The 23,537-nt window shown below is 34.8% G+C and overlaps 1 protein-coding gene across 21 annotated transcripts in view; it reads right to left on the bottom strand.

Annotated features, from left to right (window-relative positions):
• DOCK9 (dedicator of cytokinesis 9) overlaps positions 1-23,537 on the bottom strand; it is a 113,882-nt gene that overhangs the window by 36,401 nt on the left and 53,944 nt on the right. For all 21 annotated transcript variants that reach the window (XM_071430919.1, XM_071430928.1, XM_071430933.1 and 18 more), the window contains exons 8-29: positions 20,702-20,876; positions 19,352-19,419; positions 15,394-15,468; positions 15,161-15,301; positions 14,588-14,788; positions 14,338-14,460; positions 11,872-11,954; positions 11,306-11,428; positions 9,495-9,574; positions 9,223-9,410; positions 9,036-9,101; positions 8,411-8,503; positions 8,032-8,155; positions 7,527-7,648; positions 6,075-6,161; positions 5,386-5,475; positions 3,967-4,082; positions 3,763-3,832; positions 3,497-3,622; positions 3,297-3,368; positions 821-967; positions 3-86 (exon numbers count right to left, since the gene is read on the bottom strand). In XM_071430919.1, coding sequence (XP_071287020.1) covers positions 3-86; positions 821-967; positions 3,297-3,368; positions 3,497-3,622; positions 3,763-3,832; positions 3,967-4,082; positions 5,386-5,475; positions 6,075-6,161; positions 7,527-7,648; positions 8,032-8,155; positions 8,411-8,503; positions 9,036-9,101; positions 9,223-9,410; positions 9,495-9,574; positions 11,306-11,428; positions 11,872-11,954; positions 14,338-14,460; positions 14,588-14,788; positions 15,161-15,301; positions 15,394-15,468; positions 19,352-19,419; positions 20,702-20,876 — 2,454 coding nt within the window. The remainder of the gene's footprint in view (positions 1-2; positions 87-820; positions 968-3,296; positions 3,369-3,496; positions 3,623-3,762; positions 3,833-3,966; positions 4,083-5,385; positions 5,476-6,074; positions 6,162-7,526; positions 7,649-8,031; positions 8,156-8,410; positions 8,504-9,035; positions 9,102-9,222; positions 9,411-9,494; positions 9,575-11,305; positions 11,429-11,871; positions 11,955-14,337; positions 14,461-14,587; positions 14,789-15,160; positions 15,302-15,393; positions 15,469-19,351; positions 19,420-20,701; positions 20,877-23,537) is intronic.

Genomic DNA, 23,537 nt, shown 5'->3' with positions numbered 1-23,537 from the left:
ACCTTTGGATCTCCTGGGGCAAAGCAGCTGATGTAGTTATTGATCTGCTTGAAAACAAAGCCTCTATCCATAAAAGTGAAACACCTCTAGGGAGAACAAGTAAAACCAAAATAGAATTGATTTACTACTGTCTCTGCATTCAGTAATTATATTTCTGTATTTAATAAGTTTATTTTTGAAACACATTATTGATATTTCAGTCTGAATATAAAAAACAGTAAAAAAGCAACTAAATATATGTATACATTTATACAATATATATATTACAATATATATATTCATATATATATGAATACCAAATTTTCCCTTAAGAGTGCTGATCATAAATCACAAATAAAAAGCAGTTTGAAAAGAACTCTGTCTTGACAGAAATGAAAATGTCATGCCACTAGAAGTTTTATCTGCCATTTCAGTTTCCATCCTTTTTTATCCCTGGTAGATATTATTGGCTGAAAAATTAAAGACACTGAAAGTCTTTCCACATAAAATGCATTCAAACAAAGCACTGCTGAAAACTATTGCAGGATTTGAAGGCAGCCCAAATGATATTTTTAAAAGAAGAAAAAAGGAAAATCAAAATACATTTTGAATAAAATATAAATTCATTTCTTAAATTACCCAATTTCTGAATACATGTCTTCCTGTTTACAGAAGATGCAAATCATACTTCAAAGCATTTTAACATGGACAAAAAACTATATTTAAAAGGCTTTATGCATGTTCAGCTTTGTATCAGTTGGCTTTCAGATTCCATAACATCCCTACAGAAGCAATATTATTGAAAGAATAACCACAGAGTCCAAATCTCTTGTGTACCTACTTTTATAAAGGCAGCCAGGCTGTGGTTTGCATTTTTTGAGGCCTCTGGATTGTCTCTGTACTTCTGAGTGATGTGTGGCATTAGCATATTAACAACTGTTTCCACTGCATGATGAAAGGAGGCAGAAAATCTCTGGTTTCTCAACAGCTAGAAATTAATTCAGATACAATATTAAACATGGCTTATAACACTAGAGTATATCAGAAAATTTACTTTAGATAAGATAGAGATAACCTGACAGGGAGAGAGGAAACAGTTTTCGAACTTTCTCATTTTCTAGCATGACGGATCATTTGTTTAAAAGAAAATATGAAAACATGAACTAGCATTTATTACTGAAATTCAAGCAAGGCAGTCTTTGATGACATAAACCACATGTATAAAAGCTTCTAAGTGTAATGCATTAATATTTTTATATACTGCAATAAACAACACAAGAGTAAGAATAAGAGGGAATCTTTTAATTTCACCCATCTTCCTCTCCAAAGCAGACACCAGATGGTTCACATATACTAATTACATTATCAGTCTTTCCTGTCTTGGAAAAAAACCCTTTTTTGCTGTTCTGTAACTATCATCATAGTAATAACTGCTTTCACCATTGAGGAAATTGTCATCCATCCATCCATCCATCCATCCATCCATCCATCCATCCATCCATCCATCCATCCTTCCTCCCTTTCTCCCTTCCTTCCTCTTACTCCTCAGCAACTTCAAAATCTCAGCTCTCCAGGCATCAGAACCTTACTCTCTGTGTTTTTAAGTTTCCACAATCAGAACTCCTTTCTCTTACATTTTGGTAGTTTGCCAATTAGCTTAAAAGATCTCCTCTTCATTCATAATTTCTTTCTTTCCACTCACCACCTATATTATCTTCATCAATGACTTTGTACACTCTGACAAATATTGGTCAGTAAGTGCTCTTCAGCTTTTTGGCACTGCACAGTCTCTTTTACTTCTCTACATCTTACAACCTTTACTAAAGATTCTCTCTTTTGTGTGAAGAGACTAAATGACATGTGGTGTGAGGCTGATGACATTGACAGAAATTGTTTCATTTGCAGGGTCATGATCTCTTTTCTTTTTGAAAACTGAAATCAAAATATCCATGTCCAAGTACTTTTATTTAAATAGTTTTTTGAGCTACTTTAAGTGCAGCTAATTCCTAACATTCCTAAACAGAACAAGTCATTGTCAAGACCCTCCATAAATCAATGATTACATAACTTGCTTCTTTTGTGTTGGAATTGTGGTCCAAAACCTCCAACTTTAGTTTAAAAAAAATTAAAATAGACACTAAGGCTGAAAAAGATCCCTTTATCAATATAAACAGTACTCATGCAAGAAGTAACAAATAAGAACTAAAGATTGTGTTGGTGGGTATGCCAGTGTCCTACAACACCCTAGTAGCTCTGTCTTTGTTGGACAGTAATGAAACATAATCCTTGTTATAGAAATAATTTTGCTGCACATAGAATGCATCTTTTTATCAGATATCATAAGCAGGAAACATCCGAGTATATGTTGCATTTATTACATTATCTAGTAAGGCAGAAAAAATCTAGCTAAATAATTTATATTTAAGGGGCTTGTAAATCAAGAAGCAATGTTCAGGGGTCAGAATAATTGCAAACTGCAGTTAAGTTCCTCTCCTCTCTCATTCACATTACAGAGAAGGTGACAATGAGGCTCCTTGAACCAGGACTCAAACTTTACCGATGATACCATAGAGTATTAAGTGTAGCACTATAAAGCTTTTTGCCTGATCATTGTACAATTATTTTTCCCTCATGTACTTCAGACTTCCGGTTATACTCTAAATACACAGTGAAAATAGTGATAACAATATCACTATAACAACCTATTATGTTATTCAGATGAAACTATGTTGTATACTTGAAACTTTCAAGACTTGTTTCAATCCAGAAGTAAACACACTAAAAAGTTGTCACCAATGTAAAAAACACTGCTCACAGGCTAAGCTTGTAGAAAAATGCATTTCTGAAGTTTTAGCATTCTCCTTCCAGCATAGGAAATAACAACACAAAATTAAATATTGACACTTCTTACTACATCCAGAAGACTGTACATTTCATGACTCACTGTTCTCAGGGTCATTTAATATCACAGCTACAGTACTGCTCAGGAAAAAGCCCACATTTTTTTGGATACTGCTTACATCAAAGTGTTATCTACTGCTCCCAACTTCTTCGTACCACAAGAATTACAAATTCCTAATAGAAAGTCTGATGATTTACACAGACTGCTCTACTCTATGGATTTTAAGGGTTTCTATTCTTTTATATTCATGTTGAATCCAGCCCTCTAGTTTTTTCTATCTAATATTTAAACTGATCTCTCCTGCTGCCTCTTTCTCTCCCCTTCTTTCTAATATGCAATAAAAAACATGTGATTGGAGAAAGAAGAGACCATACAGATCTTCCTTAGAATATTTTTTTTGCAAAAGTTGACATACCTTCACTTTAGAGTTTTCTATCAAATGTTGAGCCATTGACTTTATCAGAACTTCAAAGAAAAACCATGAATACTGCAGAGGAAAGAAAAATTCAGTAAGATTGCCACATCTGTTCAACAACTATTTCAGTACACTTAGTTCCTGTTCTTCAGTTATGACTAGGTAAGAACATACAGTAAAAAGTACAGTTCAACACATACCTTAAGCAGTTTGTTGCTTGTAAGAAAGTCAGCAGATGGCTTTAAAATTGTTGTCATTGACTTTGTCAGCTCTTCATGTACTGTCTTATATTCAGAAGCAACATAGGGTTCTGCTTTATATGCATACTTGGGGAGGAAAAACAGAATTAAATACAAAATTATGGCATAATGCAAAAGAATTGAAATGAAATAGATGCAACTGAATTTAAATATATTCTTTATTAGGGAAATAAAAAAAAGGAAATATTCAATTTACTTTTACCTACCTTCACATAAGATCTCAGGTAGCTATCCAAACCTTCTTCATGACACTGAGCAACAATATGGATAATAACCCTAAACAGAAGTCAGAAAACAAGTAAACCTATAAAGAAAGCTCTGATTGCAACAGCAAAAATGCCACTCAATTACAGATTTATGTGATAACCCAGTCATCATGTTGACTCTATGAACCACTTAAAATTCTTTACCTTGTCACGTTGACTGCAACTTCCTCTTGAGTTGCTCTGGTGAGAACTCTGAACAACTGGTTTAGAACAGTTGGCAGGAAAGCTATCATCACATGGCCTTCCATAGCATGAAGGCTCTAAAAGAGAGTGGCAATACTGTCACTCCTGTGAATCAACAGCATTTAAATCACAAATTCTGAAACAAAAAAAATGATTGCAAGTCTTTTTCCAAAAATACAAGCTGCTTGCACCATTTGGTGCTTGCTACCAAAAATATGGCATAGAAAGTAATTAAGGATATTTTCCAATGTAAATATTTAGTAAATGTTTTCTACAGGAAAATAAATTAGGGATATAAATTAGGTGTTATTAACAGCATTTTAGAAGTACTTATTTGTACTTTTCCATTGAAATGCACTCTAGGTAATGATTCAGTGAAAAGTCTGTCCATGTGCCCAACAGCACACTGAGACTGATATTGGTACATTTTGGTATTTCATCCACCAATGCAGACATTTAGCAAACACAAGCTCTACAAAAACAAGCAGGTTTCTTGCCTGAGCTAAGTGCAATACTAATTACACTAGTTACTGCTAAACAATAAACTAGCAATCATGTTAAAACTGAGGATGAACTAAAATCCCTAACTACTTAATGGAAATTGGAGACACTGGATTATTAATGACAAATTCTTCCTGATATGCCTTTGCTTTCCATCACAAAAAGATGTGATGCAACACATTTTGCACACCATGCAAAAGATCCTACAGACATAACCACCCTAACAGAAAAGGCAGTGCATGAAGTTCATCCTACAAAGTATTATGCCAAAAAATTCCCTGGAATTAAAGAGAATTTGAAAAAAAAGAATGCATTTGCTGAATGTGCACACAGATAACAAATGTCAAATGTTTCCATTTAGTGTTGGGTGTTAGGCAGCTGTCTTGTCTCTGACTGTTTGCCTGCACATCCACACTATTCAGGAGACAAAATGGTCTTTCATCCTATGTGATCTGTGTCAGAAAAAATTGAAGTGGAAACCATTATTGATCTAATCCCAAAAGAGAACTGAAGACCCAACAATGACGACCTTCTAAGCAAAATTTTAGACATATCAAGAGTTGTGATTCCTCACAATTTCCATACACAGTTCAATTTGATTATTTTGACAAAGTAAGCCATTAGGGTTTTGAAATTACCACTCTGACCAATACTGTCTCATTATTTCTTTTTGATTTCCTCTTAAATTGCAATTGTAAATTTATTTAAGGAAGAAAGTATCTTTGTGGGTTTTTTTCACAGCATATTCCATTAATATGAGTCATAGTCACAGTACTAATCCTCACACTGAAAAATGAGACCTATAAAATGTCTGAAGCTCCAAGGTTTTGCAAAAACGTAAATGAATTACACAATCTGTTATCCACTGCCATTTTATACCTTAAGGTATTTCACAAGATCAGTTCCTAGTGCACGAGCTCCAGACTCTGTTTTCTGACAGTACTGAAAAAAATTATGCAGGTGCTGGTCCTGTCAAAGACAAAAAGAACAACAAGTTAAACAATATCCAACATTACAATCTATAATTCATTAAAATTATTTATATGTATAAATACATATCTTTGTCCATAGATTCAATTTTCAAAAATAATAGCTGAAGTGCAGTATTCTGAAGACTTATCAAGTCTTATTTTTTAAAATAAAATTTCAAGTGTTTTTTGAATACCCATTATACAAAATGCTACCTATATTTGCTTCCTACTGACAGAAAATAGCATACTTAATTATCCCAACCAATCATAATATGTTTTCTATGAAAAAGTCTAACACGACTCATTGCTTTGCAGACATGCCAGGAAACAGCTTTTAGACAACTATGACCTCTCATCTAACTGGAAAATTCAGACTGGAATGGATGACAGGAGACAAAAGGCTCATGGTTTGAATAATTTCAATTTAAGATCTGTTTTTCATATCTGATGTAAAAGAAACAGACCATGAGAAAAGCCCAAGAGACAAAAAAGAGATGAGCGCGCTGAGTTTAAGAAGCTTCCCATATATTGTATATACATACTATGAACAGATATAATTTCTAAAAATTCTCTAATTAAATTTGCTTTATAACTCACCTGTGTATACACAGTTGACACCAGATGAGTGGATATTTTCAGCAGTTGTTTGCCTCCATCTACCCATTTAATTTCAGGACCAGAATGCTGCACACATACATGAGGGGGAAAAATAAAATAATGTAGTAGTATATTAAAATAAAACAAGTAACAGTACCATTAACAACACTTCTTTCCAAAAGAAAAAAACAGGTTGAAGAAATGCAGTGTGCAATGAATAAAGTCATAAATAAAGCAAAATTATGCAGGCAATATTTCCAAAAGCATTTATGAAGATTAAAATGTACTTTACAAGTCCCACAGTATTCTCCTTGGTGGCTAACAAAATTGATTTCTGCAAGTCACAGATTTTGTGTTTTCCCTACAACTCTGCAAAGAAACTTCTGACTAGAGAGAAATATTTACTCGTTTTCTCAGAAAAATAACACAAGGATTTCCACAGATATTCACAAGGTTTAAAACTTAACATATGTCACTGACAGGTAGTGACACTGTCAGCCCTTCCTTCTCATCCCATTTCCAAAGAGCTGAGAATGCTGACCCTGATATCCAGTTAGGGAGAGATTTTATTGCTTAATCTACCACTAGTCATACTGGTCCTAATATTCTACCCATGGGCATGAGCAGAGACAAACAGCAGAGGCATAAAGAATACACCTACAACGTGAGAGGATGAAAGATGTGAAGGAGACAATGGTTGGAAAGCTTACAGCAGAGTTTAAAAAAGACCAGCTGGTAAAACAGGAGGAGAGCAGCACCTTTTGCTATTGATTTTAGGTCTCTTCCTCCAAAATTAGTCAATTTTGTCTCTGCATTCAAACTGTCAAATTCCCTATCACATTTTCATTTTGTGTCCTCCTTGGTATGATTTTTATGACTACAATTATGCAAGCTTTCTGCTTTGAAAAATACAACCATAAATTTTACTTGTGAAGTATAGAGATCACAAAAATCAAGATGTGAGAATAAGACTTGTTCAGGAATAAAGGACTTACTGAAAGGAGACAGCATGAAATGCTAAAAAAAATTTAGTAAAGGACTTCAGATTATTTGCATACCTTCATAAACTCAAAATAATTTTAAATGTTTAAAAATTACTGTAATTTCTAGTTAATTATTACTACAGAAAATTAAACATATGCATATCTTAATTGTATCAGCTAAATAACAACAGAAGTAAGTAGGTAACAACTTTCTGACTTTTACAAGAATTTGACTCAACCTGTCCTAATACATTTTTTTCTGTCTCCCATCTCTCTTTGGGTTTTTCTGTATCCTCTAAGTTGGACTAACTTTGAATTTTGCTAAGCATTCCATTTCAACTATAAAATAAAATAAATTCTATTGGAAAATTACTTAAATCTTATCAGCAGACTGGGGAATTACAACCAATCTTTCTCTCCACAATGTTTGGGTTCTTTTTTAAGATTAGAGCCATTTTCTACAACATACCTTTCCAATACCCACTTCTTGATAACTAAGGTAGCCCGAGGGAAGATTTGCTGACACTGGGATTTGCTGCTCATTGGTGACCACTCTTCCATCTTTTATCAAAGGAAGCCAAGAATACCCAACTACAGAACATGAAAGGCAAGTAATTTTAAATATTATGAAACTTCACATACACCCTTACAACAAAAGTCTTACCAAATAATTCTGGCGTGTAATTCATAAAATAGAAAATGTTACTGTAAAGGCCAAATGATTTGAACTCAAACAACTACAAAACATTGAAAGCACAAAGTAATTGTCACTCATTTAAAAAAAAACACTGCACATTCAATGGACACTCTAAACCAAAATTTAAAACATTTAAATTAGAAGAAATATTTTATTAAAATGTTCAGTCAGTCCTATGTAATTAGAAAGCATTATATAGATCACAAAAATTATGGGTTACCAGATAAGCATACTCAAAAAATTTCCCTTACTTAAAGTAAGGCATTAGTGTACAAACCTTGTGTTTCAACAACATCTTTCTTCTTTGTACTCCCTTTGCTTGAATTATCACAGCTGACATGGTAGAAAGTGAACAACAAATGGTGCTTTTCATGTAACTGAGTGGGGAGCTCTATTTTAATCTGAAAGGCAAAGAAATCTCAGTAGAAGTTTTCAGCCAGAGCACTGACATGTGTTACTGGCTCTACATTAAAAGAATAATTCCAGGTTTTATGGTATTTGAAGCTAGACCACAAATCAAACATACAAAACCATAAAGAGTCCTTAGAAAGGGGACCTGATGCAACTGAGAACTTTGCAATCCTCTAATATTTTCTTGCATTTTGAAACTTACATAGTAGCTGACCTGGTAAAGTTTCCTCAGAAAGGCAGCTTACCTCATCATAGAACTCTGGATTTTGATGGTGATGCAGAACAGCAGCAAATGCACTTCTAGTAAATACTGGTCCACCAGGCCTACCATAGATACACTAAGAACACAGAAAAGGAAAAAAAGAACAATAAGACACTGTGATCCTTTTTTACTCTCAGCTTAGGATGTCTCACCCAGAATCTGAAATATTTTAACTTGTGTTTAACTTCGTTTCTTTACATGATGCTTAGTCTGCCTGCTGTGCAGTAGAGCTGAGACTGTGATCTCACTTCAGGATGTCTCTACATTTCTCTACTTCTGGTCTTCCAGGCACCTTTTATACACTGTGATAGCTCAAAAAATGGAGTTTGGCTCTGCAGTTGAAATAAATCTTTAGTGTTTTCACTTACTGGGGAGCAGGTATAAGCTGCCCTTGTTTGCAACAAGTTTATTCTTAGAATTTTAGTAAAAAAATATTAAAGACATGAAATGCTCTGAGGACTCTTCAGAATCTCTTCTATCAGAAACAAGCAATCCAGAAGTTACTCTCAAGCCACCACCCCAAACTAGATCAATTAATCCAGTACTACTGTTAGTTAGCTAACTGCTCACTATTTACTTCTATCAGCCACAAAAATGAAAAGACTGACCTTCAAAGGCAAAGAATCCTCTTCATCAGAATCCTTGAACTCAACACACACTGCAATATTTCTAGCCTAAAGCAGTAGTTAAAAACATAAACCCAAGCAATTAATCATAGGGATCATCACAGAACTTAATATGTAAACAATCTTAACTAAACTGAGAAAGAAAGTGGTACAGGTTTCCTCTACTCACCTTTGCAAAAGACTTTTGACTGTCATATTTTAAGTGCTTTGGATAAACATAAAGATGATTGTTGTAGATGGTAAAAGGCTGAGTGCATTTTGGTATACAAGGAACAAACTCCTCTATTTCAAATGCTGTGAGTGTCTTGGTGCTGTTTTCAAACTGTTTCATGGGAATGTATGATGAGTTAACGTAATCTGAAAATACATTGAAAAAAACAAATAAAGAACTGAAGAGGAAAAAGCCTGAATGTCCATTTAACAGTGTTTGTTAATACTTACTTGGAAAATCTGGTGACACATTGTCAATTGTAACATCCAGATTTCCTAAAATAACAGGAAGTTTGGCCATCTTTTCAGGTCTGTAGGAAGGGGAAAAAAAACAACCTCTCAAAGTCAGGCTAAATGCAAATCAGATGCCAGTAAAAAAGGATAATAGGAAACAGAGGCAAAAGTAATATCCTGAAATAGGAATATGAGAGGAAAGGTGGTTTGAGGGTGCATGACTGATCTGGTCTTCCTTTTTGCCTAGATGCACAGTTTTCTTTTCCTTTAAACTCTCAGGAAAAGAAAAAAAAAGGCGCAAGTGTGTCAAAGGTCACAGAAAAGCATGATTTTTTCTTTCTTTAAATTTAAATGAAACACCTTTTCAAATTCAAGTTTTGCCATGTAGTAACTCGTGGCAACTATCATTTGCAGCCAAGAGGGAATCTGTAAGTAAGTTTTAAATCTCAGTGGCCAGTGATAAGTGTTCATGGTAGTAGGATAAACGTGGGGGAAGAGATATCAGCAAGTTTCTATCTCCTCCTTTTTCCAGACTAACAAATTCACCTTGCAAAACCCAAGTATAGATGTTATGGTGTAGCTACTTCAGAAACATGAAGTACAAGTATTTTCCATGCCAAAACCATGCAGAACCCTTTATTAGTGAAGACAGTCAGCAGCATGATTTTTTTAAAAATTATTGCTTGGCAAGTCGATGCAAAGTTTTCCCAAAAAGCAATCCCATGCTGTGAAGCAAACTTCTGGTTGGAGTTGGTATTCTAGTTCCAATAGATATGCCTTAGACATTAGAAATCCTTTCCTCCTGTATTTCCTGTGAAATACTGTACATGGCTCCACAAACAGGATGCTGAAGTAACCAAAAGCACTCCCTTAACTCACAGAGTAGTGTGGCAGGCTAATTTACTCTCTGTTTCAATTCCAGTAATTACCAGTATGGTAAGGAGTACTATTATTGTCTGTTGTAATATCACACCGTTTTAATTAAACTACATACTTATAATCTCAGTTCTACTATTTAATTTAAAAAATTTTCTCTACAATCTCAAGTTAAATGTAATAGTCTCTTAAAAATCAGTTCTTAACAACACAAAAAATCTAAAATTCTCAACAACTAAAGTTCCAACAGAGTACCAGTATACTTCACTGCTACATGAAGTTCAACAAAACTTTTAGCCACTTGCTAAAAGTGAGCTAAAATATCTATTGCAAACCTCATGTCCTTATCAGATTTTCTAAACAAGTAGAAAGAAACTGTAGCCCATTTTGTGCTTAGTGATTGTTCAAATTAATATTTATAAACCTTGCACACAAATCAATAAAATTTTTAAGTATACTTGGTAAAAATGTTCTGTTATTTAGGTATCCTGAGACACACACATTCCCAAGGAAGGTGGACTGGAGACTTGCTTGAATCCCTTTCCCTGAGAGCCAGCATCCCCTGTCCAAGGTCAGGGAACAGATGATTTCTGCTCATACTTGATTTCCTTTGAGAAACAAATGAGCATATTGTGCAAACATAACTCCCAGCACAGAGATACTTCAGGATATGACAGCATGTTACATGTGGGATTATACTTCAGTCCTGCTTATAGCCCCCAAACCATCTAAAAGACAGATCTGTAGCTTGTTTGAAGGCCTTAATTATATTTATACAAATTCTATATTTGATGTGAAAGACATGTAAAAATACATAGATCAAAATATTAGATGCTCTAGTTCAAGACCATAACACAATATTGTGGGGGCTAGGAGTGAGGGGTTTTAGGTTGATTTGTTTCTGTTTTTTCAAGTGGGAAAATCAGACTTACTTCCTGAAATCTGCTAACAATTTCAACATGTCTTCATTTGAGAGTTTATTACTGTCTTGTCTGAAGAGAGCAGAAAATCTTGCATTTTTGTCCAGGGTTCCTGAGGCATCTTTAAATAATGTCCTGAAAGTAAAAATCCTGCTTTTAGCTGAGTTTATGAAAGAGTTGAAATTCATTTCAGGAATTTTTTTATTACAGATCAGAATATCCTGTACCATCCTTCATTAAAATTCATTAAGCATTTAATATTTTACTCATTGTAGGTGAGTTTAACATATAAATAGCTCAGTCTAACAAATAACTGTGAGCCATTTCATCCTTAATAATGTAAAAAATATTGACAACAGAAAATAGCTGGCAATATCTACAGTTTGAATAATCATGTATGATTATAACTCCTTTCCTACTACAGAGCTGAAGTGCAAGGTTGTTGGAAATCTTGGGTTAATTGACAGCAAAGGAGGAAATCATTTAAATAGCACATTCAGTTTTACAAGAAGGGAGATACAAAAAGATGTTAGAGAAAAGTTAGGAAAAAAATACAGATTGACAAGATTTGTCCTCACCTAGCTGCCCAGGCAAAAGGCATTCTATATTGACCTAATCTCTGGCATGCCTGCTTAGCATTCTTCAAAACTTTCTGTGCAACCTACAAGGGACAAAAGAAATAGCCGTATTTGAAAAGTTACATTTTTCTGAACCATTAGTACTCAAGAAAAAAACACACATATTGACACAAATATGAATTAGAAAATCTTCTTGAGAAGACTATAGATTAATGCAAAGTATGTGAAGGAAAAGACAATTGATAATGCCTCTTAACTATTCATTTCAGGTTAAGCACAGACTGCTGATTTCACAGCACAGACCCATCTACATTTCTGATAAGAAATAATTAATTAAGCATGAGAAACATTATTATACACAGAATACAGACTGAAAGCTAGAGCAAAATTAAACTTTTTAAAAATAAAGCTCCAACTCCAATAAAAAACAAAAAAACCCCAACATTTCCCCTCTCGCTTGCTCTCCCACCTATATCCAGCACTCATCCTATGTAACAGAATACATTCCTGCAGAATTAGTACAATATCCTGCAAGACTTGTACTACAAAATCTTCCACTACAAAGTCTCTTCCACACAGACTATGGGGAAGAGTTGTATGAAGATCACATGGACAACCCTGTGTATGGACACTGCAAAATTGTTCTCATTAAAAGTTCAAATTCTTGATTTTGTTAACTTTTAAATGAACAAAAAACTCCATTATACAGAACCAACAAATACAACCATCAGAAACTAGAAACCCACTGGTTTGAGATGTTCAACACTGAGCTGAACCACTTGGGCTTCTCTTTTCTAGAAATCAGCTTTTCCCATCTGTTCATACAGAGCAAAACCAAGGACAGACTAAAACTTCCTGAATATTATCCCTGATCTGTGCTGTTGATATTATAAAGAGTTGATTCTATTAGTGTGTTTGAGAGAACTCTTCATTACCCTTTCCTGTAAAAAAAGGGGAAATAGCACTCGGAAGCATAAAACCTTAGTAAGCAATGATCATTAAATCACTGTATTCAACATTAAAGGGGAGAAAATGTGATTTTTTTTTTTTTTGGCTGTAGAATTTGCTGCTTCCATTTTCCTTTTTTCTTGTCCAGACTAGTAATTTTGCAGGGAAGTGGAACTCTCTCCCTACACTGACCCGCATGGAGGCCTATGTAGCTGGTATTGTTCTAATTTGTTTCAGATTAATACAGTGTAGTCCCTAAGAACAAGAACAGAAGAAAAATTCAAACTAAGCATTCATTTATATAAAATTATAAGTGATTGAATGCTAGAAAGCATAAGTTAATATAACCATGAGCATTCTCATTGTCCAATCCCATCATACAGGGCAACTACAAGTCCAGAACTCAGCATCAATTATGGGAACACCTGGGCTTTTTTAACCTCCCCACATGGCTCAGGCGCAAGGACACCAAAATCACCTACACTCAGTTCAGGTTTTATTTTAACTCAGAAACAGTCAACATCAAAACCAGACTCCTAAAATACAAAGCTGCTGTTTTCCAACAATAGCTGGGGGGAAAAAAAAAACTCACACATTCCTGGAAAAACAAATCAGTAGGCTGATCTATATTAAGACCAAGTGAAAAATACATGGTTTTTTACATGCAGCTCAGCCAGCATCAAATTTGTAGGAAAGAACACTGTTGCCCTGCAGAGACTGAAAGTTAACTGTTTCTTCTTAGCTGAAAACAGGCAGAATGTCAACAGTAGCTGACACTGCTTACAAAAACACTTTTTTCTTGTTTGCTGGTCTGGCTATTTAAGGATAACTGTAAATCAAAAACATTGAACCTCTGCTCCTTCACTGACAAACAAGAAGTAGCAACTAACAAAACATTCATATCTTTGTTTCAGAGAACATCAAAATGTTATGCCATCCTAGATTCTTGGAAACTTAAGATATTCCAATGGATAATTTCCAGAAGTGATTCCAGAGGTTCTATCAAATCTGCAAAGAATTTTATACATAATACCAGAAGCTTAATGATCTCAATGGTTCTGGAGAAAAAAAACAGCAGGAGCACAGATAAAGTTACAGTAAACTGTTGTCACCAAAAAGTAAGACAAACAAAACATCAACTGTGTTACACTAAGTAAGATGCATTAACTAAGAGAGACATACAGTTATGATCTATATTTAACATTTCACTGTTCAGTAATTTTCAACTCAACTTTCACACTGAAGTCCAATATTCTTTTGTCAAAACAGTTTACTTAAAGGCATTCTAAAAATTACATTGTCATAATTATAAAAAGTGAAATGAATGTTTCCAATAAAATGTTCCTTTATCTAGAATGTAATAATAGTTACTTGAAATAACTACAACTTACTAAATCAAATTATCCACTTACGTGAATTTACTATAAAACAACTAAGATTTTGATTTATAGCTATTAATTTGAAATCAATCTGGTTTGCCTCAGCATTTTTTTCACTCCACAGAAGAAAATAACATACCTTTGATGAATCTGAACTTTTCATGTATGGCTCAGCACAATGTGCAATACTTCCCTGTAGCACCTTTTCTATTCTAGCCACAAGGAAAATGTCAGTATGAGGACATGTGACTGAGAATATTCCCTAGAGATAAAACAAGAGAGAAATAAAGAAGGAAACTGCAAATTTTACATCACATAATAGAAAGCAAATGAAATTGTGCAGCAAACTTGCATCCAAAATCCTACTAGTTCAGGTTCCTAGCTCTTACCTGCTTTGGATATTGCAAGACAGTTTCATGAATGTCCTGAATTCTGTGTAAGCTGTCACCACTGCCATTCATCATTTGTTGAGATGCACTGGACAGCATGTGCCTTACTGAGGCGTGGTTCAAATCAACATGGAAATCTGCTGAAATCTTCCTGTTGTTTTTAATATCAAAAAGTGACAGTGTGACAAAGAAAGGCTCTACCTAGACATTAAAAAAAAAGAAAAAGAGAAAGAATCAAGTGACAGTGCTGGCATCTAGATCACTGTAAAAATGTGTATGAAAAAAAGATAAGTAATATTTTCATGAACACATATGGCCATCACCCTAGGTATTACTGACAACATGTAAAAGACATGAAAGAAAAGATTGTCTCTCCACCACCCAACAAAAATCTTAGCAGCAAAGTTACTTTATGTAGTATTTAGGCCTTCATTGTGTTTTAAAAGAGCAAAAATCTCCATAATATACATTTCTCAATCACAACAAGGAATCGCTGCCATTAAGGATAGCGCCAACTAAACATTGGGACATTTATTTCCAAATTAACAGAAAGTAATTAGATTAATTATTTACATTTGTTGTTGGTCCTTCTTCATTTTCTGCAACACAGCTTTGCAAATTAAAAGATAAATCATTACACCTTACAAGAATTTTTTTTCCAAATTTTTCTTCAAATGGCTTCACTTCTGGTTCAATACTAGAAAAGTCAAGTTTCTATAAAAAAGAAAATAAATATTAAGGTAAGTTTGCTTTCATCTCAAAAGGATCAACATAAAATACCCTTGCTTCCTTGTAAGAAGTCTAACCTGTGCATCTGGATCCAAGGCAAAAAGTTTAACTCTGCTTTCAGTTTTCAGCTTGATTTCTGCTTCTCTGGTACTCTGTTCAAAACAAGAAAAAAGGTCTTGATATCACACCATTAAAGTGAGCTTTAATTTCATGCTTTTTTCTGTGATGTTCAAGGCTCCACACATTTTTGATTCATGCATTCATTTCTCCCTTGCTGAGCTTTGTACCTACGTTGATCAAACATGACTAAGCACAAAGTGAGAATCTCTTCTCCTAATGCTTTTTTCCAGCCCTAGAAGTACAAAACCTTACATCAGCAACATATAACCTTCCATGCTCATGAGAAGTACACTTCAGTGTAATTTATATATCTGCCTCCTCAAACAATAACCTCCATAATCCTATTTTATTTAAATAAAAACACATACTATGACTACAGGTTAAAGCTCACAGTTATCCTGAGACCATAAGATTGCTGAGGAAACAACAGATCGCCTAAATTAAGAAACACCATCATAGTTTTCTTTCTTTTTTTCTTTTTGTTGGTTGCTTTTTTTTAACTTTTCTTGAGCTCTACAGCCAAAGAAGTGGTTTTCCTGTGGGCAGCTGGAGAAAACCCAAAAACTTCCAAAAGATAAACCCCTCACTTTTAAAAGTTACCTTGCAGAGTTCACTGGGATTTATAGATACTATAAATACTACACTATAGATACTATCTTTTAACAGTAAAACAAAAGTGAAATGGAACAAAATAGAATGTGAAGACTGTGTACATAGGTTACCTTTGTTTGAAAAAGGAATTATTTAAAGAGCATTCTATGATTTTTAAAGTCACAGGATAGGACAAATGAACATGTGCTAAAATTACCCATGCAGGAGAAATGCCATTCTTAAAGTAGCAGCTGGCTAAATGAGGATACAAAATATTACATTACAGGCAGGTGTTCTTTTTGGATCAGCCTGTATGGGTTAAAAGAAATTACAACTCAAAATGCTCATCACTGACCATCAGCAGGAAGTGATCTACTGTCTACATCTGCTTTGCTGGAGACTGAAGCAACTTCTACTATGTCTCAAGAGAAAGAAAAAAAAAAGAAAACAAAAGAACAATCTCTAAGAGCTCATAACCATATTTTTAGGTTGATAACAGGAATTTAAAAAAATAATTTGGTTTAGAGGATGTATAACAGAAGAGAAAATTCTGAGGTGCTATTTTGAATATAAATGTTCCAATGGTTTTCATTTACTTTACTTTTCTAACTTTAACACAAAAAGAAGAAAAGAGGAGAGTTGCTGTGAAAGAGACGACCCAGATACTCAATACCAGCACAGTACTGTCAGAATTAGCTTGTTGAACAACTGGTATAATTGGAAAATACAGGAAATGTGAAATAATTTAAGGATGGCAAGAAAGTTGTGTGCATGTTTTGCAAAGGTAAAATTTAGTGGCAAGAACTGAGGAAGAAGATTGCCCAGCCATAGGAGCCAGACAGAAATTGCTTCAGCTAAAGCATCTTGAATAGTTTTAGATCCTTTAGTGTTTTGTGCAGGAAGACCAGATGATTATATGCATGTTTGACTGACAGAACAGGGGCAGCTGTCAGAACTCAAGAACTGAAAATGCATGAACCTGGAACCTGTTACCATGAACCCTGTCTACAGCACATCAGTGGCTCTGTGATTTTATTGCCTCATCTGTAAAACTGAGACAGTATTTTCCCACCTCAAGGTATTCTGGGACCAATAATGGTTAAGGAGGTGCTTGGGCACACTGATCATGACAGTCACAGCTACTTCAGAGGCCTAATTTATTTTAAGATTAATAAATGCAACAAAAACAAACAACCCCAACCAACCACAAAAAAAATCTACTACAAAACCCCTTCATTCACTCCTGGTAGTTAAATTACAGATTAATGGAACATGAAATAGGTAGGAAAGACAGATTGAGACAGATGTGTGTGCATCTAAGCACTAAAGTGCAAAGTACCATCTTATTTAGTTTATGTCATGAACTAACAGCTATTGATAGAAAAATGAAGGCTTGGAGATATATGTACTCACAAGGGTTAAACCTTTCCTAGGAAATCTGTTTTTTCCCCCACTGTCAGGTGCTCTACAATCACCCCTGAAGGAATTTCTCTCTCCTCATAAGGATATGAGGTCAGCTATTGTGAAATTTTCCTCCTAGAACTAACAACAATAATAGAGCAACTATAACTCTTCTCAAAGAAAGCCCAATGCCCTGCAAGGCTTCCACTGGGGAAAAAAGAACCAAATCCAAACAACAGCTGAAAAGACAAGGCAAGAAAGAATAGAGGACAGAAAAATCCTCCAAACACACACCATTTATCTAAAGCAATCAAGTTAAGACACAAAGAGTAATGAAAATGGGCAGAGTTTTCCCTGTAATTTTCCTCAGGAGAAAAAGGGCTACGAAAATACATTAGAGGAAATTATTTTGAAAGGCAATGTTTAGGAAAAGTGAATTGGAAGGGGAAATTCACCTCATTTTCCTTCAAAAAAAATTTTTGAAGGAAACAGAAATGTAAATGGTTATAACAATGGAATAAATAATAATAATAAAACATGCCAGTGCTTGAAGAGCTGAGCAAAAATAATATTCTAGCAAATAATGAGCTTTAAGAGCTGCATGCTTCTGATCCAAAAGTTATGGAAACATGAAGTGGCAGCTGGAGTACAAAAACTATATGCAGCCCTGAAGTAAAGTCCCCTCTGTAAGGAATAAGGACCATAAGCATTATAATAACTGACTGGGAAGAAAGAAAAATCTTCCACAGAATAAGAGCATCTAATTTTGTATTTATTTCTGAAACAAATTTTCATGGCCTCACGCAAATATGCTATTTGATGCTTACAGCCATTCCTAGGAAGCTTTGATTATATGTTCCACAATCCAAATTAACTTCCAATTACAGCCATAGCTGGAGCTAGATTATCACATAACAGCTTTTTGTGTACATGTGCTGAATTGATTACAAAGCAGTAACAGAAAGAATTAAGTCAGCCAACCAATTTGGGTGCTAAAAGCTTGTTAATGTATTCTGACTGGATCCTTTGATATGTTTTAGCTACTGTAGTAAATAGAATTTGGTTTGCTTATTCTCAGCTCATAAGCTGCACTACTTTCAGGAGGAGTTACTAGGTCAGACAGATCCTCAGGAAAATAAGGGAGAGCATTCCAGAGAATGGTCAAGCAGAAAGGTTTCAATACTCCAGGCTGTACCACACAGAAGACAATCAAAAGAGTAAGGAAGTCACAGGAAGGAGTTTGGATTCTGCAGCTTCAATAAAAAAGGTCACCAGTTTAAGTTCTTGGGTGACTTAACAAAAATTTCTCCTTTACAAAATTCACAAAGCCAACTGCAACACAGAATTCACTGATTTAACTGAAAGTCTGCAAATGGGCTGAGGAAGAGTTACTGTTATTTTCTATTTGGTTCCATTTTATTTCATGGTTGTTTATATCACACTTCACTAAGAAAAAAATTGGAAAGCAAGAACCATGGCAACACAGGAAACATCCATTAACCTGCCAGTTCATTATAAACACAAACATCTTAAAATACATTCACTTCATCACTGCTATTCAGCTGCCCTGGATTTTGAAGTCTAAAAATAAAACTTGACTTTAGTATAACTAGATTTCTATAGAAACACGTTAACACTTACCTGAATGCAATAAACCAACACAAAATATAATGAATTAATAAAATAAGACATGCTGAATTTAAACAGCATATTAAGATTTATATAGGAAACTTCAAGACAATATCTCATTTCCTTCCAAAAGCAGAAAATAATGAAGCTCAAAAACCACACCTCATAAAAGAGCTCCTAAGCTTTCCAAGCACCACAAGCTACAAGCCAATGCCTTACCTTTACTGAAAGTTCATGTGGTTAACTTAGGTTTAATACTTTATATCCCAAGTTGACATTTACAATATATATTACCTTGGCAATTTCAGGATAGTAGTTATCAAAACTACTTGATGAGCTTTCCAGTTTGCTTTGTTCATCATCTGAAATTATAAAACTCATTTTAAAATAAATATAAAAATTCAAATGTGCAGACAAAACTCCATAGCAAAAGAATCTAATCTTTTTTAATCTCCTACCCCCTCAAAAATGACAGCCATTAACATAATAGGTTGTGGACAACTGCATCATTTTGATGCAGTGATTCTTGAAAGATGTAACTAGTTACAAAAATCATTAAAGTAGCAGTTATTTCTAATCTTACCAGAAGACATCTTTAATTTTAATATCTGCATGAGGCAAACAGATGCTCAGTGCACAAACTTGCATTACTCTTTCCACAATGCATTGTAACTTGATTTCAAAACAAATTCCCTCTGTTCATTAGGTTCCCAGCTCTACTCAGCAACAGTTACTGGATTTACAAAGCAGCCATTCAGTTAGCTATAAACATCTTGCAGTGCTAAGGTCAACTAAGGACCACAGACTAAAATGTCTTTCCCAGAGCTAGATGCTTCTCCTTTTCAGATCTGTTTTTGTTGCAAACATCACACTAAATTCTGACAGTCTTTGAAGACTGTGATATCTCATTTTAAACTCTAATGATCCCTTTTGGTACTTTGAACTATCTATAAAAAAACAACCTTCTATAATATCCTCCAGGTTCTTTTGGATATGCATACAGTTGTGTTCACACCAGTTTCCCTCCCCATCCACCCTCAAGAGGAAAAGTGAATGAGAGGACATCTAGATTATCCTTTTGTCACTGAGATACTGGTGACATACACTGCATTCCTTACAGATACCTGCCTGACCTATTCTTAAAGGGCTCCAACAGAAAGGATTCTACACCCAAGCAGTCTATTTCAATACTTGCAGGAAATATTTGTGGTCAAGGGAATTAAATTTAAATTTAAGCCCCATATTGTAACCACCATTTCTACCTACAGTGACCACAGAACAGATTATTTCATTTTCAGCAGCATTTTACACATTCCAAAACAAGTCCATCCTAAGTTTCTTTTCTTCCTTAAACTGCCTCAGTCCTGATTCTACATTGTAGGTTCTACTTTTCTAGGCCTAATCAATCTCATAATTATTTTGTGGACTTGACTCCACTGGAATCAATATAGAACAGTACTGTTTTAATGCCCAAAAGGTTAAAATGCTCATCAGTTGAAGTGGACAGTGAAAAGGCCTGTAATTTTTATGACCAAAGAAAACAACAACAACAAAAAAATTTAGCCACATGAAAGCCCTTCATTCCAAAATGCAGGTAAGAAGACATGGTCACATAACATCAGCCTTGCTGCAAACCCTGCTTACCTTCATGGGACTCGCCATTTCTTTTTTCTTGCATTGCAGCCTCAAAGTTAAGCTGAAGGATTTTGTTCAGAGTGTTTATCCACTCTTCCATTTCAAGTTCACTGTCTGCAGCTAAAAGGAAACTACTCTTGTCTTGCATCTTGAGCTCAAATGCGAAACGTCTGACCTTATTGTTCTATAAGAAAATAAAAGACCTGTGTAGCACTTGACATACTGTCTAACCACTATCAGAGGAAGTTACACATATTTCAGATATTCTATACAAAAATACAGCTTGGTATTTTGAAAAAATGTGTCATAATGACACTTTTTGCTCTCTGACATTTGACCTTTTGAAGTTATTCACAGCACTGCAACAAGTGCAAGTAGGAAAGAGAACAGCCTGTATTCCAGTTTCCAGTCATCATTCTGCTTGCAATCATTTTATAAAAACCCAAAAGATCCCATTTTCAAATCTTTATGTACTCAGATCACCTAGAAATGAAGCTAACTAAGGTCTACTGAAAAAAAAAAAAAAGAAAACAAAAAGCATGAAATGCTATTATATTTGAGTGACAACTGTTGTCAGACTGGCCTTTTACACTGGAGGTAAAATTATAACCAACAGCAACCTCAAATGCCCCAATATTGTTAGTCATATAGATATACATAAAATTGTGAATCAGTTCCTCTTTTTCTTCCTCAACCATTTCTGTCATCCTTTTCTGCACAATTTAAACCAGGGTTTCAAATGCTACTTAGCCTGACTCATGTTTCTGGGAATGAATTCAAAAGTCTTAAATGAAAATTCCATATTATCAACAATTTAGTTTTACAAATTGATAATGCATTAGATAAACATTAAAATTAACAGTAAGGCAGACTTAATGGTTGGGGGATTTTTTGTTTAAGTTAAATTAAATGCCAAATTACATATTAGTTTCATTGTATCTGTGATTCTTCAATTAACTACTTGTTGACAAAACAGTCAACTTTCTACCAAAGTTGAGTTTCTGTCAAGCATACAAACAAAAGTGTGGACTTCAGACAGACCTAAGGCAATCCTACCAGCTGAAGTCAGTGCTGAAATAAATGGAAAATCCTGAGAAAAGTAAACCTCTATGTGTCACAGTATAAAGCCTTGACAGAGGCATGTGACAGATGTCACAGATCTCAGATTTCACAAAACACTGAATTAGATCAACTATACCTACACATATGGCTGAATGTGTGAATAGATGCTCCACATCTATAATCAGAAAAGTCTGTATATAATTTAGTATTAAATCAAAAAACCCAACAAAACAATACCAAAACCAAGTCTGAAAACACCAAACAGAATTATGGGAATTTCAGTCTCATTATTTAAGTTTGGGGAAAAAGAGAAATCCACCCAAACCAAATACCCCAACCAAATAAAAACCCCACTATTGCACAAATTTAGCATTCCTCTTAAAACACGTTCTGATGAAGCAGCATATTCTGGTCTAACTTCATGTCTATAAGTGAAGTCAGTATTTTTCTCTCAGGCATCTACTGTCTTTGAAATAATAAGTAAGCAAATGCACTGAATGAACTCAGACCAGGGGAGTGTTATAGCAATGCAGTAGGAACTAATCTCTCCTCACTGAAAAGACTGACTCTGAAAGAAGTAGTTTCATTCCAAGAACAAAATCTTGTAAGCATAACTACCTAAGAAAAACCATTTCTATGAATTCCATGTCAGACTACTTCAAAGTAAGATGGCTGGGATCCTTACACATTTTTTCCTTTGTTTTCCTCTTCTGTTAAATTGAAGTGCAATTTCTACTGTGTAGATACCACTTTCTTCCCATATGAGTTTTTAAATGCTAATTCAACACCAACAGTAAGGAACAGTAAAACAATAAGGTCAGCCAGAAAGGATACAGGACATAATATAAGACAATAAAACTACACGTCTGGAATTGGGACAATATTTGATAGTTTAAATCAGCATTTACTTGCTCCCCACCAAAAATTCAAGTGAAGAAAAGAGTTATTTCCAAACCCTTTTATTCTAGCCACTGAATAACTACTTGGCTTCTTGGAAGTGAGCATTAACTGGTTTTGATTTTACACATGATGTTAATTCATAACTAGTCTCAAATTTTTACACAAAGTTTTGAAGAGCAGGTACCAAGCTGATCACTGAGGGTACTGTACAATACAGTACAGCATTAAGAGACATAGCCAAGTATAAATTTTAAAGCATCCAAAGTACAGTTTTACTTAGAGATGACTGTATCAGCCCTACTTGCAGAAGAACAAAAGAAACAGTAATGCACTGTTTGTTTTAAAAAGCAAGCTTCTGGCAGAGTCTGAGGAAACTTGAGGTTAATTGGATTGAACTGCCGGAACAGAAAGTATGGAACAGTACGAAAGTATGTGTGAGGAAAAGAGATTTTCAGGTTTTAAATCCCAAATGAGAGAAGAGTTAGAGGTTAGAAGGGGCCTCTGGTCGTCATTTCATCCAACACTCCCTCCTCAAGCACAGTCAATTAGAGCCATTTAGCACAGGATTGTGGCCAGGGAGCTTTTGAACATCTCCAAGGATGGACACTCCAAACCTCTCTGGGCAACCTGTGCCAGTGCTCAGTCACCCCCACAGTGAAAAAGTGTCCCCTGATGTTCAGAGGGATCCTCCTGTGTTTCAGGTTGTGCCTGTTGCCTCCAGCCCTGTCACTGGGCAGAGCCTGGCTCTCTCCTCTTTGCACCTTCCATCAGTATTTGTATTTATTGATGAGACTACAGCTGTGTTTAGGAACCACTTTTGTGTTTGTTGGCTTGTTTTGAAAACACAAATTAAATTCACTTCAGTGGAATTGGCCAGAATTAT

This window comes from Agelaius tricolor, unplaced genomic scaffold, assembly GCF_023055355.1.
Source record: "Agelaius tricolor isolate 1412-34295 unplaced genomic scaffold, bAgeTri1.0.p SCAF_7, whole genome shotgun sequence".
Taxonomy (NCBI): Eukaryota; Metazoa; Chordata; class Aves; order Passeriformes; family Icteridae; genus Agelaius; species Agelaius tricolor.
The sequence above is the reverse complement of the archived record's forward strand: the minus strand, read 5'-3'. Positions and strand labels throughout refer to the sequence as shown.